General features: G+C 49.4%; 1 protein-coding gene across 2 annotated transcripts in view; it reads right to left on the bottom strand.

Annotated features, from left to right (window-relative positions):
* Positions 1–24016, bottom strand: part of GNPAT (glyceronephosphate O-acyltransferase) — a 920813-nt gene that overhangs the window by 439410 nt on the left and 457387 nt on the right. For both annotated transcript variants that reach the window (XM_086927130.1, XM_086927131.1), the window contains exon 6: positions 23292–23367. In XM_086927130.1, coding sequence (XP_086783256.1) covers positions 23292–23367 — 76 coding nt within the window. The remainder of the gene's footprint in view (positions 1–23291; positions 23368–24016) is intronic.

The raw sequence follows: 24016 nt of genomic DNA, 5'->3' as shown, positions 1-24016 counted from the left end.
TTCCCACGCTAAAGCTTTGCTCCTGACCAGTCTCCACCCAAGCTCTCCCTGGTCACTATCTCCACACCTAAAATGGCCGCCCTGGTACTGGCCTTATATAGGCTGGTTCTGGCTACCAGAACTCTCCAGAAGGTTCTAGTACCTTCTTAGTGTAACCCTATGGTCCCTTCCCTAGAGGTGACAGTTATGGCAGTTAATGGCGACCATTTTGTGGGTCTTACAAATCTAGTCAGAAGAGGCACCTAGGCCTCAGGGAAAAGGACTACGAGGGCCAAAGAGCATCTAACCCCTAGCTAACACCGCAAAAATTCAGTGGACATAAAAATTAAGGGTTTTGAGGGGCAAAAAGGAGACAAAAATAAATAAATAAATAGGAGGGACTACCCAGAGGGCAGACAGGTCTAACAGAGGAGATATGAAGTTGATCCGGTAACCCTGTTCCAGGACATACAGGACCCACAAGTCAGACTTCAAGAGCCACCAAGCCGCCAGGAAAAGGCACAACCTCCCACCAACCTCTGGTAGCACTCCAGATGGAACGACCCGGGAGGAGGCATAGTCAGGAACTCTGATTACCAGGACCCGCCTCAGGGGAGGAGGGGGGTTTCTTCTGAAACCGCCGTTGGAATCCCTTCCCAGTGCTCTTTTGGTTCTGGAATGTAGTCTTTTGCAGACAAGAAGGCTGACGGAAAGATTTAGCATTGGCATAGAAAGATTCCTTATGACGTGGCTGATGCCGGAAGGACAAGGAATGCTTCCGTTCTTTGAACACCTTGTGCAGCTTCTCTTCAAGGACTTTGTCAAAAAGTCAAGGACAAGTGAACATTAAACGCAAAGCCATGGAGTGCTGAGCCGCATCAGTTGTTCCATCCTTTCCGCAATAAGTACCGCCTGGCAGCAGTGGACGCACCACGTGAAATGGCTGAAGCATGCATGAGTCAAAAGCAATATCCAATAGGAACTCAGCCTGACGTTCCATGTGTTCTAGCAAGTCAGGACAACTGCCACCTTCCTGTATAGTGGTAAATAAGGTCTTAAAGTCAGACAACAAAGACTGAGCGACATAAGGCCCATACACCCCAGACCGGATGGCGCTCTGTGATCCAGCATAGGCCTTCTTCAAAGAAGAGTCAATCTTTTTATCCATCCCATCTCTGAGGACATTATCATCAGTCATGGAAGGATGTCCCACCAAACTGGCCACAATCAAATCAACATGAGCATTCTCAGGAACGGTATCATCCATGTCCTGCAAGGGGTAGAGTTTGGACATGAAGGAAGGCATCATAATGTGATCCGGATTTGTCCACTCCTTCAAGATCATGTCCATCACAAAAGGATGAATAGGTAGAGTCTTAGTTGCCTGCTTCTGAAACTACATCAACACCTCATCTCTGGAAGTGCTGGCAACCTCCTCATTAGGGAAACCCATGTTTTCACTGACATGGGACAGAATGTCTGGCAACATATCCTTGGGAATATATTTCCCCTTAAGGTCCACTGCACCCATGGAGAAACCTTCAGGAAGACTCAGAGCTGGAAATATCGGAGTAGAGGTCATGACCCCCTGCAGAACGTACTGCAGCAGACTTTTTGGAGGACTTCAAATCAGACAAGGTCTCCTAAATCAGCCGCTTCAAACGAAAGTCATCATCCAGCCTGGCCTGAGGGGTGGAATCCACACTGTCCCCTGGGGATGATGGAGAAGTCACAGTGGAAACATGCCTGCGCTTATGATGATGTTTCCGCATAATGCCAAACAGCAACTGAGTCAGTAGCAACAACAGTAAAACATTTTTTCCTCTCATATGCAAATTATTGTGTAGAAACCGTCTACACCAGTTCCAGCCAGCATAATGACAGGGAAAACAGTCAGCTGACCCTGGAGAAAGAAAGTAAGGAAAAGGGACGTGACCTACCGCACCTTGGAAAAAAAAGGGATTGCCTGGCCGGCGTAGGCCAACATGCAAGAGGAGGAGCACTTGCCGTACAGTGTAGGAGTAGCGGTCCTCGGAACAGTCCGCATGCAGTGAGACTGCCTGACCCGATATGCCCACTCTCAGGTGGCACAGGACCAGTTGGCTACCCCAGTTGCTAACCCCTGCTTCCTACTCAGTCAGATCCAACAGGGGAGGACGGTACCTGCAGCTCCAAGGGAAGTTGTTGACTCTGCGCCTTCCCTGAACTGTATTACAGCAGGAACGCGGCTCTCCCTGTCGCAAACAACAGTGGGACCACCCATCACAGGGAGTGGCAGCAGATCTTCATCCCCACCCCTCCCAGCCACAGCGGAGTGGAAGGGGAACATGCAGGAAATCACTCTCCGTCTAACTGTCTGAAAAACAGCAGGAGGAAAATAAAACCGTACCGCATCACAAATGCGGTCCAACATACAGACTTCCCAGAATGATGGCTAAACCACCAGGAATCTGCAAACAACCACCAAGAAATTAATGAAGAAGAAGTCTAAGACAATCAGGGCCTGACAAGCCTAGCAAGTCAGGCGAGCAGAGTCACTCATGGAACAAGGAGGCCACGCATCCCGACTCCAGCTGCACCCTCGAAGGCCGAAAAGCACCCCCATAGCCCAGCAAAGGAGGATACTAAAGGGCACCCAGCAACAAGGTAAGTGCCCAGCAAATACCACAGCGTCCCCAGTCATGTCCATCGGTAGGAAACAAAACAGGAAGTGGTTTCTGCTGGCTGTGTAATTATATCCCCTGGCAGGAGGGTGGGTGGAGCCTAAAAGCGTTTCCTGTTTTGTTTTCTGACAGTGAATTATACCTCATTAGTTATGACTGGATCCAGGACGAGAGAAGTAGAGGTAATTCCAAATAAGCCAAAGAGATTACCTTATATTCACAGTGACTGTTGGTTCCAGGTCAATTAAACATTGAGTTTTAAAGAAGCACTCAGAGTTTAGTACGGAACTAATTGGCCAGCCTTCCATTCCTTCCTAGTGCCGACTGCCTCATACAGCAGGAAATGGCCATCATGTATGACATGATCAATAAATAGGTCTGTGATATCCCAGAGTGTCCCGCTTTTGTAGAGTTTTCCAGGTGTGCCTATATCATTCTCTTCCCATAGTTGCAATCTTCTCTAGTCTCTTTCTCGTGTTGTAAAGACAACTAGCCCTTTAATAGCAATTTGTTGGGATAGGGCTGAGGTGCCGGGTTTTTAGGAACCCGGTGGTGCCAGGGGATAACACCCGAAGACCTCTGAGTTCTCCCTGTTCTGGACCACAGAAACACAGAGTCTTCTAGGTGAAGTCAAAGATCGAGTTTTATTGGCTGCAACCAAGTAACAAGTGTCCTAGAAGTACAACAGCACGGGACGTAAGTTCTCAGGAGACTGTTCGTTTTTACAGAACCAGCCTTCTCCTTTTATACAAAAATAACAGCTGTAGGCAAGAATTCCTCAGTTTACGATACGGTCATATACATATTTCCACAATAAAGCAAAAAGCAAAGTCATGACGGCCAACCCATATTTTAGATGTCCAGTTCGTGATAGATGACCCAGCTCGGCCCAGAACTATCATCAGATATCGACGAAACCCCAATAAAATCAGGCACCTCCTCATCGTAAAACCGGCAAAAACAAGAAACATGGACAGGTGTATGTGTGTGGATAACATGGTTTGTATGTAGTGAATGGTTTATGGCATGTTGTGCCTTGATGCTATCTTGCTCGGCCACTGGGCGAGGAGCTGCCCGAACAGGTTTGGCTGGAGGCAGTGGAGTCAGCTCGGCCAGGTCATGGGGGAGTCAGCTAAGGTGGACGTGTCCTTTCAGATCAACCTCGGCCTTAATCAATTGACTATATGAGGGCAAGCCACAAGATGGATGCCGATCACAAAATGGAGTCCGAGGGTTGGAGACGGAAACCATGATTTAAGGGTGATAGCATCACTCAATCAGGACGTAAATGTATAGGGATAATGTCCTAATCATTACCGGTCTGTAGACACCAAATCCGTCATGGTACGATGATATTTTGTGACACAGGTGTTGGACCTCGGTACCGTATTATGGCAGGGCCCAGAATCTTCAGAACCACAGGGCTCTTACGTTTGTGTTCTTTGTAAACTACGAGCCCTGCATACCTTGAATGCCACAAACAGGCTTGGAAATTCTAATGCCCGCTTCCTGGGTTTAAGTCGTGCTTTAATTGAATCTTGAAATATAGGAGTTTCGGCAGTGTGCCCCAAGGTGTTATTCAAGTGTTAATCAAAGAACTTGGCACCCACTGCAATTGAGTCACCAGATAGTACCGCTCAAAGTCAGGGACGGTGTGGAGCCCCCCTCTTCAGTTGGGAGACAGAGCTTTGCCAATGCTACTCTACGCCTTCCAACCCCCCAGATCAGGTCCAACAGTATGGAGTCTAATTCTCTAAAAATCTCCCTTTAAATTCTGAAGGGCAAGTTAATGAAGTAAAATAATAACCAAAGTAACACATTCTGATGCTTGCAGTTGCCTTACCCATTTGTATACACAGGATAAGAAGTGGGATGAAATGTTGTGAGCTATAAAGACTTATAACTCACCTCCACTTCAAGTCCGGCGGATCCTGGTCACGGGGCTTTCCATGAGACTTTAAGCCCGGCTGGGTACTGGCCCCCACGGCCTAACGCACGGTCGACACCCCGGCCAGCCATTGACGCCCCCACCTGTGTCATACTTTTACTGGGTGCTGGTGCCCCCGGCGAAGCTCCTGCGGGGTAGGCAACTCTTCTACCAGCGGCATCCGGCCTCCATCACTGCTCCCCCCCTCCGACTGGGGCATACAGCCCCTTGCCCCTTGGCTAGCCTTCAGTTTGGACTTCCGCAATGGCTGCCGCCAAGGCCGAGAAGGACCGGTCCATCCGGGACTTCCTCCTCAAATCAGCCGGGAACGCTTCTGGCTCTACTTTGACAGCAAGCAGTGACGGCCCGGACACAGCGGTCACCAGGGAGTTCCTGGAGGCGCTGTTCGCCTCTCACAGGGAGAATATCGTTGTTAATCAAAAGTGATCTGCAGGCTGACTTACGGGAGGTACGCAGAGATGTCGATGCCGTGGGGGAGCGGGTGGCCTCACAGGAAGATTCGGCAACTGCCAGAGACGAGGAGGTAGGAGCACTCCAACAAGAGGTCTTACAGCTCCGTGACCAACACTTGGAGCGCACGCTGAAGACCTGGAGAACAGGTCAAGAAGGAAAAACATGAGGGAGGAGCCAAGCGTCGTACCCGGATGGCCGCTTGAGAACGCGGCTCCGACACTGCCACCCACTTAGATCCATCATCCTGTCGATAATCCTGCCCCTGGAGATCAGTGACGGCGAGTAAGGAGTATGTGGTGCCGTCTGTAGGAACCCCGGCTTTCCGACACCACGGAGACCGGGGATACAGACTCCGCCAGATTGGGCCTGTCTGCAGTGCTCCTGCCGGGTACTTGAGTAATTGGACTGCGGCCACAGCGGGAGGCGGATCATAATCACAGCACATCCCGCTATTTGAACCCCTGTGGCAGCGCATATAAAGTATCCAGAGCGGGGGAGGGCATCCCCCCGCCCCCCCCTTGCACCGACTCCTCGCCTGGGCCAAGTGGAGCAGAGAAGCTAGTGATGCCGGCGCCAACTGTAGGACACCGCGCCGATCCGGCGGGGCCTGAGATTTGAGGAACCACCTGTGGAGTGGGGGCGAGTGGCTCTCACTTCCCCCCCACTCTTGAGTGCAGCAGTGAAGTGGTGCGGCTGGGACCAGGAGCAGGGGCCTATTTTACCGGTGCAGTTCTGCCTGCTTTCCAGCAGTCATATAGACAGCATTGGGGGAGCTTGGAGCTAGCAGCAGTGCCTGAATACAGCTGGGACTCTCCAGAGCCAATCCATTGAAGCAAGGTGAGGCTGCAGCACCACACATGCATAGGGGGAGCGGATCCTGACCCCAGGCCAAGGCGTGAACATTACTATTCTGGCAAACGGACACCTGCCCTGTGCGGGGGCTATGTCCCTCCCCCCTCCCCATTGATCTTCATTGGTTGTATGAGCCATACTTTGCTGGCGGGTGGATTGTCAGTGGTGGCTGAGAATCAGCGTTCGCTTGGACGGCGCAAGTTGACTGGGGACACCCACATCACAAACAGCTATTGACTTTTGCCGAGCTACTGGTACCTCCCGCGCATTGTCGAGCTACCCGCCCCCGCTGGACTGCCTGCCAGGCGGGGGGCCCCCCTGTGTGCGCTGGCCCTGCGATCTTGGTAGCGAAGACCCTCGTCCCAAACGCCACCTGTGTATCCAGTGACCCAGCGGACAAATGGCGAGCAAATCAGATACAGATAAGAACCAGCCCAGGATGACCAATGGAAGGAGGTAGGTCCAATCTAACAAATTGGACCGCAATACACTGCCCAAAGGCTCGCTGACGGATCCGCGACACGCCCTGCAGGTGGGGGGAGGCTCCGCGGGTCCCACTTCGGAATTGACCCTGCAGGATGTCATGGCTGCCATAGACGGGGTCAAGTCATCTCTAGAGAACAAAATGGAGTGTCTGGAACATAAACTGGACACTGTATCCATAAAGGTGAACCCCATACGAGCGGATCTTACCATGGTGAATGAAAAAGTAAAATCTCTAGACATCAAGACGGCCAGTCTGACGGACGACGTGTCACCGCTCCAGCACGAAGTACGTGACCTCAAATCTTTCTGCGAGATGGCCGAACGCAAGTTAGACACCTACGAAGGGAGATCTAGACGCAATAACGTCTGCATCCTGGGAGTGCCTGAAAAATCGGAAGGACCGGCCCCTGACCTGTTCGTGGAAGAACTTATCTTATCACACCTCAAGCACAAGGGTCTGGGGAAATTCTTCACAGTAGAACGTGCGCACAGGGTCCCAGGTGGGCGACCTAAGCCCAGGGCGCCTCCGTACCCACTGATCGCACAGGTCTTAAACTTTAGAGACCGGGACGCTGTCCTACAGTCTGGCCGGGGTGGTCCCCCCCTGAGAATGCCACCCACTCTTTCTTTCCTGATTTCACGCAACTGGTGCAGAGACAACGCAGGAACTTCTTCGCCGTCAAGAAGCAGCTCAGAGACAAGGGACTTAAATATGCCATGTTGTTCCCGGCGCGTCTGCGTGTGGAGGCTGAAGGGAGAGCGTGGTTCTTCAGCAACACTGAAGTGGCTTCTGACTGGCTGGATAGTCGTCCCACCAGTGGCTTTGGGGGACGTGACCGTGGCGAAGATCAGGCGACACAAGAACAAGATGAGAACCGGCGACTAGACTTGCGGACAGTATGAACGTTGTCAGGTACAAGGGTTGTAAGTCCCTACGGTTGGACATGCACACTCACCATACTATTGCAATTTAACAAGACTTCCTATGATCTTCAGGGGACTATTGGTTTGTGTGGAAGCGGATTTGGGGATGGAGGGATGGAGTGCTGGCTTCCCTCCTCTTTACTACTTTTAGTTATTTACTAGTTACAGTGTTTAGAGCGACAGGCACTCTGCCAGTTTGTGATGGGCGGACCCAGAGAGCAGGGGTGCAGGGAGGGGGAGGGGGGGAAGTTGGGAGGGGTGTGTAATGTTGTTTTAAGGTTGTATTGTTTACAGAATCGACTTTTTCGACATCATCAAAGAGGAAAGCAGTGCTAGAGCAACTTCTAAAGAGGAATAATGATGAGCGGTTAACAAGAGTTAGGGGTTAGAGTTCTCAGTTGGAATGTAAATGGACTGGAAGATAAGGTGAAACGGGGTATGGTCAGCCAATTCATTCGGAGGCACTCATCGGATGTAATTCTATTACAGGAAACGCACCTAACCGGAAACAAATGTATGGCCTTGCACAGGGGAGGGTATAAGCTAGTGGCACACGCAGGCTTCACCTCCGGGTCACGAGGGGTGGGCATTCTATTTAACAACTCATTCCCCTTCATGATACAGGCCATATGGTCAGTTATAAGGGGTAGATATATTGGGATCTCGGGCCAGTGGGAAGGGAAGACAGCTACATTCATCTCAGTCTACGTCCTGCCTGGTGTGCAGTCAGACACTTTCAAAGACCTAGGCACGATCTTTTTATCATTCCCGCTGGGCCTTCTGATAATGGGTGGAGACTTTAACTCAGTGATGTCCGGAGCACTAGATAGATATACGCCACGTGAAACTAGACCCGCTCGGAGATGGCTACCAGACTTTCTAGAAACTGTGGGGCTGGTCGACGGATAGCGGACGCACAACCCAGAGAGGGGGCAATATACCCACGTCTCAGGCGCACATCGCAACCTGTCACACATAGATTATATCCTGGCCCCAGAAACACAGGCTCACGCCATCCACGAGGTTCGTCATATGGGGATGGGCATCTCAGATCACTCCCCTGTGTGGCTCAGAATCGTATTGGAGGACACGAGCATGGGCAGAGTAGCCCCCATTTACACATGGTATTTGAAAGACCCAATCACCCGTAAAAATATCGCCAAAGTCACTGATAATTATTTCCAGGAAAACTAGGGTACAGTCGATTCCGCCCAGACCCTGTGGGAGGCATACAAAACAGTCATCTGGGGAGAAACGCTCTCCCTGATCGCGGTGAAGAAGAAGGAAAGACAGGCGGAACTTGAAAGAGTGGAGGAAGAAGTACTGAAATCAGAAGAAGAGCTAGCTCGAACAGTGACCCCCGAGAACCTTCATACCCTGCAGTGGAGGCAGGAGGAGTTCAATAGCATAGCGAGAGACAGAGCCAGGGCGCAGAGTAGAGAGATCCAAGGCAGAGTATACGAGCATGGGGATAAGGTGGGAAAACTGATAGCATGGCTGGACAGAAGAGAGTGGGTGTCGCGACTGGTGCCCGAGGTGCAGGGATACGATTCCAGTCTTATAACTAATCCGCAGGACATAGCAAACACGTTCGCAGACTATTATCGCATGGTGTATAAAACGGCCAGTAGGTTCTCAGAAGATGAGAATAGTGAAATGATTAAAGATATAAAGTTACCCACACTCTCAGATGACAACAGGGATTATCTGGAATCCCAGCTGACTGACGATGAGGTGGCACAGGCAATCAGGGGTGTGAACTCAGGGAAAGCAACAGGGCCCAACGGCATCCCCATCGAACTATGCAAACTGCGATCTAACAAGATTGCTTCATACTTCCGCGCTATGTTAACAGAAAGTAGAGATAAGGGAATGCTCCCATATGAACAGCGTGTGGCCAACATAGTTGTCATATATAAAGAGGGCAAACCCAGGACCAGCTGTGCATTCTATAGGCCAATATCGCTTCTCAATGTGGAGCCCAAATTCCTTGCAAAACTGTTGACAACACGGTTGATCAAAGTCATTAATACCCTGGTCCACCCTGACCAATCGGGATTTATGCCTCATCGTAACACGGCCCTTAACCTGCGCCGATTACATGGAGTACTCAGTAGGTCACCCACCATACTGGAACCTGCACCCCTAGTATCATTAGACGCTACCATGGCGTTTGACATGATGAGTGGCCCTATGTATTTGCGGTATTAGACAAAATGGGGTTTGGTCCGGAGTTTACGGGGTGGGTTCCTCTCCTGTACTCCGGCCCGATGGCTCGAGTGGTGGTAAATAACCGCAAGTCCTCAGATTTTCAGCTGAGCAGAGGCACTCACCAGGGTTGCCCCCTGTCTCCGCTCCTCTTTGCGTTAGCACTGGAACCACTCGCGACTTGGATAAGGCAAGACAGATCCATTTGCGGAATGCGGTGGTCCCTGAATTGGGAGGACAAGATATCCTTCTACGCGGACGACATTCTTCTCTACTTGACTACACCAAGAGCGTCATTGATCTGCCTCCTTGATGTCCTCGCGATAATTGGGAGATATTCGGGATTTACCGTGAACTGGTCCAAGTCAGTGGTTTACGTCATCCAGGGAGACCAGTCTATAATACCGCAAAACTGTCCGAGTCAGAGTGCACCTGAGGGCCTCCGATACCTAGACAACATTGTGACGATGGATCCGAAGCTCCGCTTTGCCTGCAATCTGGATCCACCTATGCAGCGACTCAAGCACGATGTTTCACTTTGGAGATCCCTTCCTCTTTCTATGCTAGGCAGGGCGGTCCTTTTTAAAATGATGATACTGCCTCATTTTTTGTATGCCCTCCAAAACACGATGGATCCTGTTCCAGCATCCTACTTTAAAGATGTAGAGGGTCTCCAGAGGACACTTCTCTGGGATGGTAGGCCCCGCAAAGTATTTTCCAAGTTAACTCTTAACTGGTACGATGGGGGCATTAGTCTTCCCGACCTAAAGAAATACTAATGGGCATCCCAACTCGCGGTTATCAACCATGGGATATATGGCCGCCCAAATGATCCAGGATATGCCATGGACAGATGGATTCGGGGGGGGGGGAGGGACTATAATAGAGCTCTTTATGCCAGGCCTATAGATTTCCACTAACTGGGCCCACAGCCCACGCCATCCAGGTATGGCATGCGGTTAATAAGCACCTGAAATGGGACAATAAACTGACTCTGTCCACCCCACTGTGGAGCTCTGAGAAACTGGGGAGTCTCTGGAAATCCAAGGGATTTGATAAATGGGACCTCATTGGGAACTCTCAATCAAGGATGTCTGGGGGGTGGGGGGGGGGGGGGGGTAGGGGGCGGTTCTCCCATTTGCCACACTTAAAGAGCAGTACAGCTTGTCAGACACTGAGTATTATCATTATATACAACTCCGACATGCAGTACTTGCACTATTTACTCAGATACCAAGTAACACAATGCTCCCGGAAGCCTCCCCTTTGGAAGATACAGTGCTGGACGGACACCTCCCTGAAAAAAACATTTCCCTTATCTATAGGAAACTGATTAATAACATGGAAGATCCACTGCAGGCCCTCAAGGGAAAATAGAATAGTGTTGGCCTAAAGCTCGATGACGAGGACTAGCAGGAGGCAATCTCCTCCCCACCGGTGGTTGCAATTCAGGTCAGGCTGAGATTAGTGCAGCTTAAAATATTACATAGGATTTATGTAACAGGGCCTTGCCTGGTCCAGATTGGAAAGGCAGAAAACGGGGAGTGTAGGAGAGGCTGGGGGAAGGTTGGGATGTTCATCCACATACTGTGGGACTGTCAGCAGATACAACAGTATTGGATGGACATCCATCGTACAGTACGGGCGGTACTGGGGGATGACATTCAGTCAGAGGCTCGGAGATGTTTATTAAATGTATGGGAGCCTACAGATCTCAACACGTACACTACACAATGGGCTACACTAGCATACATGGTAGCAAAAAGGAATATCGCGCAGCTATGGGGCGCAAGTCAGCCCTCCCAACTGAGGAAGTGGAAAGAGGATTTAGACTGGTGCATGTATAGGGAAAAATCAGTCTACGTGGCCAGGGGGTGCCCTGGGAAATGGAATAAGGTGTGGGGAGCATGGAATCACTATAGAGGTGACATCTGTAACCCTCCTTGTCGTCAAATTGTAACTGAAGCTCTTGAAACCCCTTGATTTAATCAATATGTTAATTGTATCCTAACTTGCAATGTCTAAGATGGTGCTGAGGAATGATGAAGTCGCCTGCTTGTAAACAATTGATGTGAGGTTGTTAAAACTGTTTAATAAACAGAAATATAAAAAAAAAAGAAGACGGAATAACGTCCGCATCCGAGCGGTCCCAACCGGGGCGGAAAGGGAGGACCTTGCGGGCTATCTCCAGGACCTTTTCCCCACAATCCCGAATGCGCCGGAGGACTCCACCATCAAGATTGACCGATGCCACTGTGTGGGCCCGCCACGGCAGCCAAACCGCCCTCACGCAGACATTTTAGTGTGTGTTCACGACTTCACAGTAAAGGAGGAGATTCTCAGGGCGGCCCGTTTGAGCCAGCCGCTCCGCTTTCGAGACCACTCTCCCCAATTGTATCAGGATCTGGCTGCCAGTACACTGCAAAAGAGAAGGGACTTTTGCCCCATTACCAACCACCTGCGCTCTCAGAACACCTCTTAAGCGTGGGGGTCGCCCTTTCTGTCTCATTTTCCGCACCGACCAGGCCCTACACCAGGTTTCCTCCCTGACTGATGCTTGTAAATTTCTAAATCTCAACATCGACAACCTGCCCTCTCAACTGGATGCCCAGGAGCCAGGCTCACGGAGGCCTCGGGGGCGCGGGCACCGGGGGAGCAGGGGTGTGAACCGCCTTCACCCCGACCACGCCACAATCAACAAAGAGCAGTCTGCCGTCCTGCGGACCCTGGCCGGCACGGAAGGGGACAGCCTAGACTCTAATGATTGATATTGACAGTTTGTAGGGTAGCATTACTCACCTTAGCCTGGTGGGAGCGGGGTACTCCTCTCTTCTCTTCTTCAAATAGGAGCATGCTGGTTGAGCCCAACCTTCACTGACCAATCTCAGGATGGACTTCAAGAACTTGCACAGGTTATTGTTTTGTTGTTTCATGGTTTGTTCTTCTGGGGTGGGTGGGGTCCTCTCTCCTGTGAGCTTTTTATTTAATGCCTTTTTGTCAAGCTATGTCTTGGTGTTCTCGTCCGAGGGACCTCCCACGACATTTGCCTCTCAGCGCTCTCCCAGCGACCTTAGCTATTGCGTTAGATGGGCTGTCTTTCACAGATGGAGGTCAAAGTAGTTAGCTTCAATGCCCGGGGTCTTAATAATCCTACTAAGCAGAAGGCAGTCCTATCGCTACTCGAATATTCAGGGGGAGATGTGTGCCTCCTTCAGGAAACTCCCCTCCTTCATAGCGACACTTGCCGTATGAAACATAGGGAATTCCCTCTGCAGTTTTGGTCCTCTGGTAGGAATAAGCGAGGCGGGGTGGCCATTCTACTCTCAAGGCGCTTTAGGGGGCTGGTTGTGGGTCCTGTTGCAGAGATCAAGGGGTGCCTCCTAGTGCTGCGACTCTGGGTGGGGTCCTCTCATATAACTATTGCCTCCATCTAGTCCCCAAATGAGCATCAGGAGAAATTCTTGCTAGACGCAATGGCCGAAGTCCTTCATACACCCGACTCCATGGCGGTAGTGGGTGGCAATCTTAATATAGTTATAGATGCTGGGCAGGACCGTTTGGGCTCAAGGTCTGGGGGGTACAGGAGCCTTGTCAGTGGAGGGTGGCGAGTGTTCGAGGGACGGTGGGGATCAAAGACGCTTGGCAAAGCTTACACCCAGATACACGAGATTTCTCCTACTACTCAGCGGCCCTTAAGAGCTATGCCAAAGTGGATCATTTCCTCGTCACCCAGGCTGCCTGGGCTTGCACCACAGACTCCACCACTGAAGCCCGCTCCCTCTCAGACCATGCACACATCACCTTAACTTTGCGCTTCCCGCTCACCCAGACACCCGATTCTCAGTGGTGCTTAAGGGACTCGCTGCTTCGGTCACCGGCGGTGGTGGACGAGATTAGGCGTTGCCTGACTGACTACCTGGTGCTTAACGATGTTGGCACTACGCCAATGTCCTCGGTGTGGGAGGCACTCAAGCTGGCCACAAGAGGGGCCTTCATCACTAAAGCTGCCTACGAAAACAGGACACAGCAGATCAAGCGTGCGGAATTGGAGGCTAGAGTACGGGAACTCGAAACCATTCATAAGTGTACTGGGGTCCCAGAGTTTGGCACCAGTTGGAGAAGGAGGGTCTCCAGCTGCGGTGTTTAGATCTTGACAGAGCTGAGCACGCTGTGGTCCGGCTGAAGCACAAATATTACATCGGCTCTAATAAGGGTGGTCGCATGTTGGCCCACTGTCTCTGCGGTCAACGTGCCTCACAGACTATCAAAGCAATACGAGGAGAGAACGGGTCGTCGGTTACAGAGGACACGGGGATCGTAGCAGCCTTCCGATCGTTCTACGAGTCCCTATACTCCGCTGCCTCCGTCTAAATTGGCTGACCCCGGTGAATACCTCCGGGAGGCAGCAGTCACCCCTCTTCCGCCCAATGAAGCGGAGGGGCTGGAGGTTCCCATGCGCATAGAGGAGGTTATCTGTGCTATCGCCCGCCTTAAGCCCCTGAAGGCGCCAGGCCCAGATGGTTTTAGCACCCTTTTTTACAAGATCTTCTGGCCCATCTGCTCACCCGCTTATTCAACCGTTTCGCGGAAATAGGCTCCCTTACGGGCTCTATGCTGCAAGCTAATATCTCGGTCATCCCTAAACCTGGGAAAACTCTGTAACGTTGCAGTTCCTATCGGCCGATTTCCTTGCTGAATATTGATGCAAAGCTATTCTCCAGCATCCTGGGCCATAGACTGAACTCTCTCATGCCTGGTTTGATCAATCCAGATCAGTCTGGCTTCATCCCGGGTCGGTAATGAAAGGACAACACTAAACGGATTTGTCGCTTGATTGACAAAGTGCAACGCTCTAAGGAAGAGGCTCTACTCTTGGTGGTCGACGCAGAGAAGGCCTTCGACCGTGTGCACTGGCCATACCTCTTCACCACTCTCGAACGCTTTGGACTAGGGGTCAAATTCCGAAAATGGGTGGCGGTCAGGGCCAACTGCTTGCCTCGAGCACTTTCCCGGTGGGGAGGGGGACCAGGCAAGGGTGCCCTCTCTCCCCCTTACTTTTCGCTTTGTATATGGAGCCTTTCGCTCAACGACTCCGAGACAACCCGTCCGTGCACGGTGTCCTGTTTGGGTCAGATCGCCATCTCATTAGCATTTACGCCGACAATGTCATTTCCTCAGTGGCCCAACCCCTTACTTCATTGCCAGTGATAGTGGATGATCTGCAGGCCTTTAGCCAGGTCTCAGGCTTCAAAATAAATATGCAGAAGTCCCAAGTGCTCAATCTTACCGCAGCACAAGAAACAGTTGACACCTTACAGGCACACTTTGCCTTTGACTGGGGGCAGAGGATATCCCTTATCTCGGGTTGGTCCTTTTCAAGCACCTGGCTAGGACTGCGGAGGTGAATTATACGACCCTCCTCTCACAAATCCGTAAAGACTTGACACACTGGCGGTGCTTACCTTTGTCGTGGTTTGGGAGGCTGGCTGCTGTTAAAATGAACGTACTTCCCCAAGCCTTATATCTCTTTCAGACGCACCCATTACAGCCATCGTCATACTTGCTTCAACACATACAAGCCGAGATCGAACGCTTCGTTTGGGGCCCGACTTCTCCACCGCTCACAGAAGTCCCAGCTGGAGCGCCCTAAAAGGGAGGGTGGCCTCGCACTGGCCAGCATTGCCCGCTATTTTCAGGCCTTACTGTTGTGGTACCTCATGGAGTGGAATCGCCCCATGACGGAGAGGTATTAGGTCTTCATGGACCAGACGGTGGCAGGCCACCATATCTGGAGGGAGGCCTGGCTGCCTCGGTCGGCCCGGGCTTGGGGGCTATATTCCTTACCGGTCACCCACCCTACTCTGCTCGCCAGGGATAGGGTTTCCACGAGGGCTAACCTCACCACTTTCCCCTCACCGATGACCCCAATTTTCTTAAACCCTGATTTCCCACCCGGGATGGATAGGAGGGTTGGCCAACGTTGGCTGGAGGGTGGATTTAAACGCCTGGGACACCTGTTTGACATACAGGGCCTCATTTCTTTTAAACAGCTTCAAGCGGATTACAGCCTTACTGACTCAGATCTCTTTTTACATACACAAATGATGCACTGGGTATCTAGCGTCACAACACGACCCTTGGCCAATAAACCAACGAGGCCGTTCGAGAAAGGGCTCCTGTACAAAAAAGACGATCGCAAACTGATCTCCGAAACATACTCGTTCCTCCCCATGAGCACTGAGAAGACACACTCGGCGGATCAGAGCCGCTGGGTCGCACATTGGCAGACCAAGAGTGGGAAGATATATTCTATAGGGCCCAACACACTGCACACTCCATGGGGCACGCTGAAACTAAATTTACAATTGTATCCTACTGGTATCATACCCCAGCACACCTAGTCAGGTGGAACCCTCACAGCGACGGTCTCTACTGGCACAGCTGCGGTACCCCTGGCACCCTGCTTCACCTGCTGTAGAATTGTCCAAAGCGCACGAGACACTGGGAGAGAATACTTGATGACATAGATAGGGCCTTTGACACCTAGGCTTCCCGCTTATACACTCTTAGGACTGCCCAACGCCCTGACTTTCCACTTGTTATCTATCAGATGTAAACAAATGGCGCTTGCGCTGAATGCTGCACACTGGGTACTGTTAGCAGGGTGGAGCAGGATCACGGAGCATACACAATGGCTGCATCAATTATGGTACCTTAAAGGCATGGAGAGGCTGTAAATTGCTACCCTCGGGAACAAATCGGAGTATGCTAAGATCCACTGAATTCCGAGAGTTGTCCTGTCCTAACTATCTCCGGATTTTGAAATTGATTCCCGAGGATGGAGTGGAAACATAGTGCAATCTAGCTTTGAAGGACTTCATGGCCCTTTCTGGCACTGTGGGTTATCATATCCATTGGTTTACAGGCCAGATTGTTTTTTCTTTGTTTTTGCTCACTGGAGAGGGACGGGGTGGAGGGTGGATGTGAGTTTTTTTTTCTTCCTGATGTTCTTTTGTTTTTCCCTTTAAGTGCAGACCTACTACCACTTAACGGTTTGTTGCAGGCTCTGGTAGGCTGCTGCTTACACTCCCCGCGGCGCAATGGACTCTGCTACTATCCACTCATTGTGGACGTCAGATCTACCACTTATCTTTCTTTACCAACGCTGCCAGCCCTGCCTGGGTTGTAGGCCTCATGCTGTGTATTTACCTGATTGAGGGAGTCTTGATCTCACTGCCTGCCCTACTGGTTTGACTAGGACTCTGCCGGCCCGCTGGGTTGTAGATGACACTGTATTGTATTTTCACATTCAGTGTTCTGCTAATAAAAGCCGATTTAATACTAAACCAGGAATTTGCTCCACTGTAATGGAGAGTCCCTTATTCAAGCAATAGTGCCAGAAGCCATTCGCTATCTCTGTAAGACCCTTTGAATGTGGTACCCCCATCTTGTTGATGTATTTCACTGCAGAGACATTGTCCAGTATTTCATTGAATTCTGTGTGAAGCTTCGAAACGCAAAAGAACCTGCTAGTAGTTCAAAGCAGTTGATATGTAGTTCCTTCGTGTGGTGTGTCCAACAACCCCCTGTTGATGAGTCCCCACATGTGGCACCCCATCCTTTTAGACTCGCATCTGGTTTTATTATCAACTCTGGAGCTTCCCCAAAGATGGCTCTGTCATTCCAAGCTTCTGCATTCTGTAGCCACCATGACAGCTCTTTCCTCGAGTCTTGGTCTAAGCAGGTCATTTGTGAGTAAGATAGTGTTGATCTGAGAGCTTTCGCTTCCAGTCTCTGAAGGGCCCTGTAATGTAGAGCATATTCATATAGCATATTCAGGGCAGTGTACAAAATAGTCAAGAATGAGGCTCACAGGTATATTTGTAGTTGTGCTCTAGCAAGCAGGAGAAGAGTGAAAAGACAGATGGGAAAAGAGGGTGAGGAGGCATGGTAGCAGCATCATTGTCTACATACTGATGAGGATGCTGGTGAATGACCATTGTCGCACGCATTCGCGCGCACTGTCCCATAGAGCCAGAAGGAACACTGGCGTACATTTGTAATTAAGTACCAATAATAGATTCACAGTTAATCAATAGAAAAGTAGAACTGTGCATACAGAAAAAAGGAAGGGGGGAGGGGAAGGAAGAAGAGGAATGCACAATGTATGCAATCAAACATATAGCCCGTGACCCCTCCAATGCTTCCATGCTTCCAGGTACAGTATTGCCCACAGCTCATGTGTAACAGCATACAGTTGCTACCCCGTGTCTAGAATGTGTGTTGAGTGAGTGTCACTAAAAGCTTATGTCTACCAGTAAGAGAGGTAGTGGCACATACGCTACTGCTGCTTGTGAAGCGGATAGCTGCCAAAGGCTGGCGTACCAGAGAGGTCCGTGGGCGGGGTGTCTAGGCTGCATTGTAGTGTGAGGTAGATAGTGTCCCAGTAAGTGGCAATGGGGATCTTGCGCAATCCCAGGGTCTCCTCGCGCTTAATAGCTAGACTTTCCGCTTTGACCCACGCGAGAATAGAGTGGCGCCAAGCTTGTATATGGGGAGGGTCTGGCGCTTTCCATCTTTTACTAATCAGTCGCTTAGCCACTATCATAACCAGATCTATAAAGCTGGACGTGACCTTCGTGTTTCGGGTTCTACAAAATGTATGTAATAGATATGTGGGCCAAGTGAAAGGCAGTTCCCGGTCAGTACACATGTAGCAAGGTGGCCACTTCCCTCCAGTATTCTTCCACTCTGGGGCAAGCCCGAAACATGTGCAACAAATCGGCCCCTATCTCTGCACACCGCGGGCATGCGGCATCTCCGCGATTAAAGTATGGATTAATTTTCTCAGGTGTGAGGTATGCTCTGTGGATTATGTAAAGCTGTATCTGCCTAAAACGCATGGTCCTGGGGACCCGTGTGGGGCTCTCAAATACCTTGGCTTATTCCTTGTCCATGAGCTGGCCATCCAGATTTTGTTCCCACTTGTGGCGCAGCATGACAAGGCTTATTGCCACGTGAGTTCGGAGTGAGGCTGAGAACCAGCGTGTCAAGCGCCTGCCCTGTCCCATGACGTGCACTGCATGGTGAGATGCGTTCGTAGCTCTGCAGTGACATCCCCGCATTTTGCCATGAGTGAGGCCACCAGTGCGCCGGTGAGTGAGAACCACCCGGGCGGCAGCCCCTCCGCATCCACAAGGGTTGCGTAGGGCATGAGTGTCCCTTCACGGTATAGGTCCCCAAGGGTGTGGCGTCCTTTGTCGTGCTATTCTCTAAGTGCAAGTGGTGTAAGTACTGATTGCCCACTGGGAGTGCCCTCTAGAGGTATCGCCGGTGCATACGAGATTACGCTGCGAGTCAAAAACAAGCTCTTGCGAAAGCAACTAAAGGCCACCACAAATAGCAGAGGGTGTATCCCTTCCATCTTGAAGTGAAAGTACTTTACCCATTCGTTTAGGCTCTTTAAGTCTATGACCAGTCTCTGTCCCTTGTCTTTCTTTTCTACTAAGAATATATTGCTGACAAAGCCTGTTTCCGAGCTCTCTCTTATTGCCCCTTTGACCAACAGACCCCTTACCTCTTGTGATACTAGTTTTCTCTGTTCTTGAGAGAAGGTTATCTCTGGTGGTCTCTTTAACTGAATGAGGACATCTGTGAATTCTATTTTGTAACCCTAGATTGTATCTAGAACCCACGAGTCTTGTGTTATCATGGTCCAGTTCCCTGAGAAAAGGGCTAGTCTCCCTCCCACCTTTATAGGGGTACCTGAAGGGTCTTTTGAGGTTCCTACCTGTGGAGAATCCTCTGTTTCTTCTCTCGCCCCTGAATGGTCTTCTGCGGTTCCTCTGTCTATGTGGAAAGAACGATTGATTTCCAAAGAATGATGATTGCTGGAACTTGGATGCGCGTCCCAGGAAGGGTCTTGAGCTTGATTGCCCACAACCAGAGAACCGACCCCGCATTTTCCCGGCCCTTCCGAAAATTCTTTCCTGAAAGACTTTTTTAATGTTACGTTGCGATTTCTGAATCGAGCTAAAAGCCCCGCCATATTTATCCATGTCGCAAATGAATTCTTCTCCAAAGAGGAGCCTCTGTGAAGTGGGTCCTCCTTCCTTGTTTGCCAGCTCTATTAGCTTCAGGTCTATTTTGAGGAGAACGCCCTTCCTGCGCTCGTTAGAGATGGCAGTATTGGCATTGCCAAGGAGGCAGCTGGTCCGTTGGACCCAGTCACGTAGTTCTTTAGGGTCTATTGGTGTTCCATCAATGTAGGGATTTTCAGCTAACTCCAAAATTTAGACTAAGGGTCCAATAGTATCCAAAGAGATGGTCTTGACATGACCTTAGGCTCTTGTCTTTCCCCTTCCTAGAGTAGTATGCACCCTTGGCTATGAAAGCAACTACCTTAGGGTCAAGCTCATGGGTCAGAGCAATTTTATCTGGAAGGGATGGGTGTGGGCATTTAGACCTCAATCTTGATCTGACTTCCTTTGGAATCTCCCTTCTCAGCCAGAAACTATTTTTGATTAAATATGGGCTGAAAGTAGGGCAGGGGAGGGGTTGAGCGTTAGAGAAATATGCGGGTTTTTTTTGTGTAAAATAGTGTCAAGGGCGTGCCTTGTGTCCGATTGTTGCTGCCGTTACTGTGGCAACTGTTACTGTGGCAACCACGCACGTTGCCACAAATGGTCTTTCATCTAAGGCTTTGACTCCATTCCTCCCCTCTGCGGTACATGTGTGAAGGCCGTACCGTGGTCAAGGAAGACGGGCTGAGTCTTTGAAGCGGGCGCCCCCGAATGGTGTGGGGAGTCAGTCTAGTGAGGCCGGAGTTGCGCTCAGGAACACGGGAGCCGTGTTTTTAAAGGTCGCAGGAGCAATCCGAGGTAAGCGATGGGGGAACATGTTGGATTCCCATTGTGCGGGTGTGGGAAAACACACAGCACACAGTCAAGGAGTCACAAAAGGCTCTGCTAGAGAACGGACAAAATCACCACAATGCTTAGATCCGAAGGATATAAGAATAGAGAGAGAGAAATGCTCTCTCAAGCAAGAATTACAAGAAATAATCTCATATTAGGGTCAATAGGACCCAGTCATGCGATATATTTATATATATATATATATATATATATATATATATATATATATATATATATATATATATATATATATATATAAAATCATTCATAAAAAGGTCATACAAACAAAGAATCATGAAAGAAATTAAGGTACTTATCTTGTGAGCAGCAGCAACAGAGAAGGAAGATGGCTGCATGCTCATGGACTATATACTGTAATAGAATGTGGTTTAAAGTTCTATATTCTCATCATTGTTACTGCTGAGATGGGGTAACAAAGAAGATTTGGCCTCTGTGTCATGCCATACAATCCCCTTATCAAAGGTATCCAAGCCTTTTGAATTCCCTATCTGGTGAAGTGATGAGAACAGACTGGAAATGATCCTCAAAGTGGAGGCTTAGACCACCAAGCTCTCTGGAGTGGGGTGCTGGATGGGGAAACTGGGATCCCGGGAGAGGGGTGATGCCAGTGGGCTATTGCCCTGTGCAGGGCTTGGGCCAGGCACCAAGGAAGACATCTGTGTGGACTTTATTGAATGGAAGTAAGGGTTCTGAAGGGTGACTCTTGGTTGAATTACCTCAATCAAGAAGTTCATCTTGACTGCCATTGTGGGCAGCTGAAGGTCCAGGACCTCAACTGCCCTCCATACCACAATTGCAGTTGGATCCGTCAGATCATCATACCAATTATTGTCTCTATCATCCAGGGGTTGATGGTAGCCATAAGTGTCCTCTGACCCTCCTAATCATCACCGTCTCCAGGCTTGTAAAAAAAAAAGGCACTGGCTCCGACGTGGAAGGCATGGTACCACTCAGTGCCGGAGACATGTCTGAGTCAGGAATAACAATGGGGCCTGCACTGATGTGGGGCATCCGCAACATCGGCACTGGAGCGGGCACTGAGAATGCTTGCTGTTTCATGGGTGCCATCGCTTCTGATCCAGCACCAGATCTAAGGGCCCCAACTAGCGTCCATGGGCGAACCTGCTAGCAGAGAACCAGCAGGGGCCTCTCCTGTACCCGTGGGGCCTGAATATGCTCCAGAGTGTTGGGACCACAGAAATATGAGGTGAATAGCATCATACAACTCTGAGTTGGGTGGGAGTCGCTCTGGCTCTGGGAGGCCCGAGCCGACCCGGTTACAAGCTCCACCATGGAGTGAGGCCTATAGTGCAAACGCTCCTGCGCTACATTCAATGACTTGGACCAGTGTGCAGAAGTTGAAGAGCACCAACGTCTTAGACATCTTTTTATGTAATTTACCCAAGGACCTTCTCACAGACCGGGATCGAGAGCGTTGTGGGGTCATCAACGTCCGGCGGTGAGAAGATTGGGAGACCGATCCCGTAGCATTTTGGGGTTCATGGCGCGGCAATCCTTGCAGCCTTGGATTTGTGGTCTTGCTCCAAACGCGAGAGGCAAACCAGATATGGGTTTGTTACAAACATATGCTTGTGTGACAAGCACTGCATGGTTTAAAGCCTGTAGGCTTCTTGGGAGACACCCCAAACACACCAGGAGATCAAATCTAAAAAAAAGGACTGAGCACAAAGTCGAGAAACAAGTCTGTCAAAAAAGACCAGGGGTAGCTCTCTCCAGATCTACACTGCACGGTGCAGGAAGAAAAGAACTGAGGTGAGCGTGCTGTGGTGGTGCCTATATAGGCACCGTGCAAGTCACATATGGCACAGAATATGCTGATGCAGAGCCAAATGAAGCTACCTACCGGCACCAGGGGTACTGATAAAAAATTCCCTGATCCAGTCTGATCTCTGGGGAATATTCTAGAGTATGGAATCTACAGCTAGAAATCTCTATAAGATCTGCGGTATACTAGGGTGGGGTATCTTGTTTTTGTTTTTATATAACTACTGACTTTTGACTTGAGAGTGTTTGTGTTCAAGTTGCAGGCTGCTACATTCTTGGCTTATTCAACGACTAAGCACTGAAAGCTAAGAAGAATGCAGGAAATGAGGACTGCATAATCCACATATAGTGCTATAGATAGAAACCTTATCTCAATTCTAGAGCAGTCCATGTCAAGTCCTTCTAGATCAACCTCCTGAGAATTTTTGCAAAAATGATAGAGCAGAGGGTCCAGGACACAAAACTTCCTCACACCTCCTGGCACAACAAAGGAATCTGTAGGTGAAATCACTTTTTAGTTTTATGGAGAGAATCACATTGATACAAACGAGCAAAGCGTGACATAATTCTTAAAGGAACTAAAATATAAGCTCCTTCCTAACTATTGAAATGCGTATTTTGAATGAAATCTGTAAATATGGAGACTTCAAAGGAATACTCAGAAACATTACATAAGTAAAATTAGTTAGATTTCACTCTGGTTCAAATGAAATCCACCAAAGATTAGTTATCTTAGTAATCATTCAGACTTTATTGTCTGCTTTTATGACTGTTCGTACAAAAAAAATCGAATAAAGCTTGTTTTGATTTGATTAGAAATCATTCTGATGAGATGCAGCATACCATAACATCGCACTTCATTGTCATTACTGATATGCAAAAGAAGCTTAATACAACATCAATGTAATTAACAATAATACTTTAAAACTGTGCATCTTTATCTGGGGTAGCAATATGTTCTCATTTTTTACTACGTTACCAATTAATGACTCTTTATTTGATATGCATGGTTGGCCCCTATGTAAGAAGCTGCAATGAAGAAAGAAAAAAACGTACCAAACTTTGGGGTCAAAGTCTTGCTGGTTCGGCTTCTGGTACCTTCCACAAAGAACTCCACAGGAGCATGGCTACCCTGTAAATTAAAGCACTGCTTATGCAAAGGCAATTAATTGATTTTGATTCTAGCATAAATGGCTCTGGTTACAAATTCTCAACTCCAAAGCCAGCTTAACCTCTACCTAATTATTAAGGTTATTTCTTGGAAACAGGAATTTGGTGAAGGCATCTTAACACAGAGAAATTCATTGTAGGGGGAATTCTGGTTGGTATAGAAATCCTTCACTAGACCGAAAAAAATTGTTTATTCACTTTTCTAACTGTTTAATTATCAAGCTAACAGACTTATATTTAAACTGTTCTGCATGCTAGAAGCATACAACCCTACCTTACTTGATACTGGGAATTCTTTATTCTCAAGGTACTATATAGAGCCAAAAGTCACTTAAATAAACCTATATTTACCAGTGCATTATGATAGTAAAAAGAAGGCGCTGGGCATCATGAAAGAAGTTCGGGGTAGTGGTGGGGGTAAAAGAAAATAGAAAAGAAACTTACCTGCTCGACATGCTAGTTGCAACCCTCCACCTTTCCTCCACACAGGCACCAGATAGCAAGCACCCAGGCTCCCAGCTAATCACAACGCTGCAATACAGCATTGTGATTGGGCTGAGCGTTGTATTTTGGTGCTCAGGCGGGGAATGGGAGCCTGGGCCAGTCAAACC

Source organism: Lissotriton vulgaris, chromosome 6 (genome assembly GCF_964263255.1).
Source record: "Lissotriton vulgaris chromosome 6, aLisVul1.2, whole genome shotgun sequence".
Classification (NCBI taxonomy): domain Eukaryota; kingdom Metazoa; phylum Chordata; class Amphibia; order Caudata; family Salamandridae; genus Lissotriton; species Lissotriton vulgaris.
Note: the sequence above shows the minus strand (reverse complement) of the source record. Positions and strands in the feature narration are given on the sequence as shown.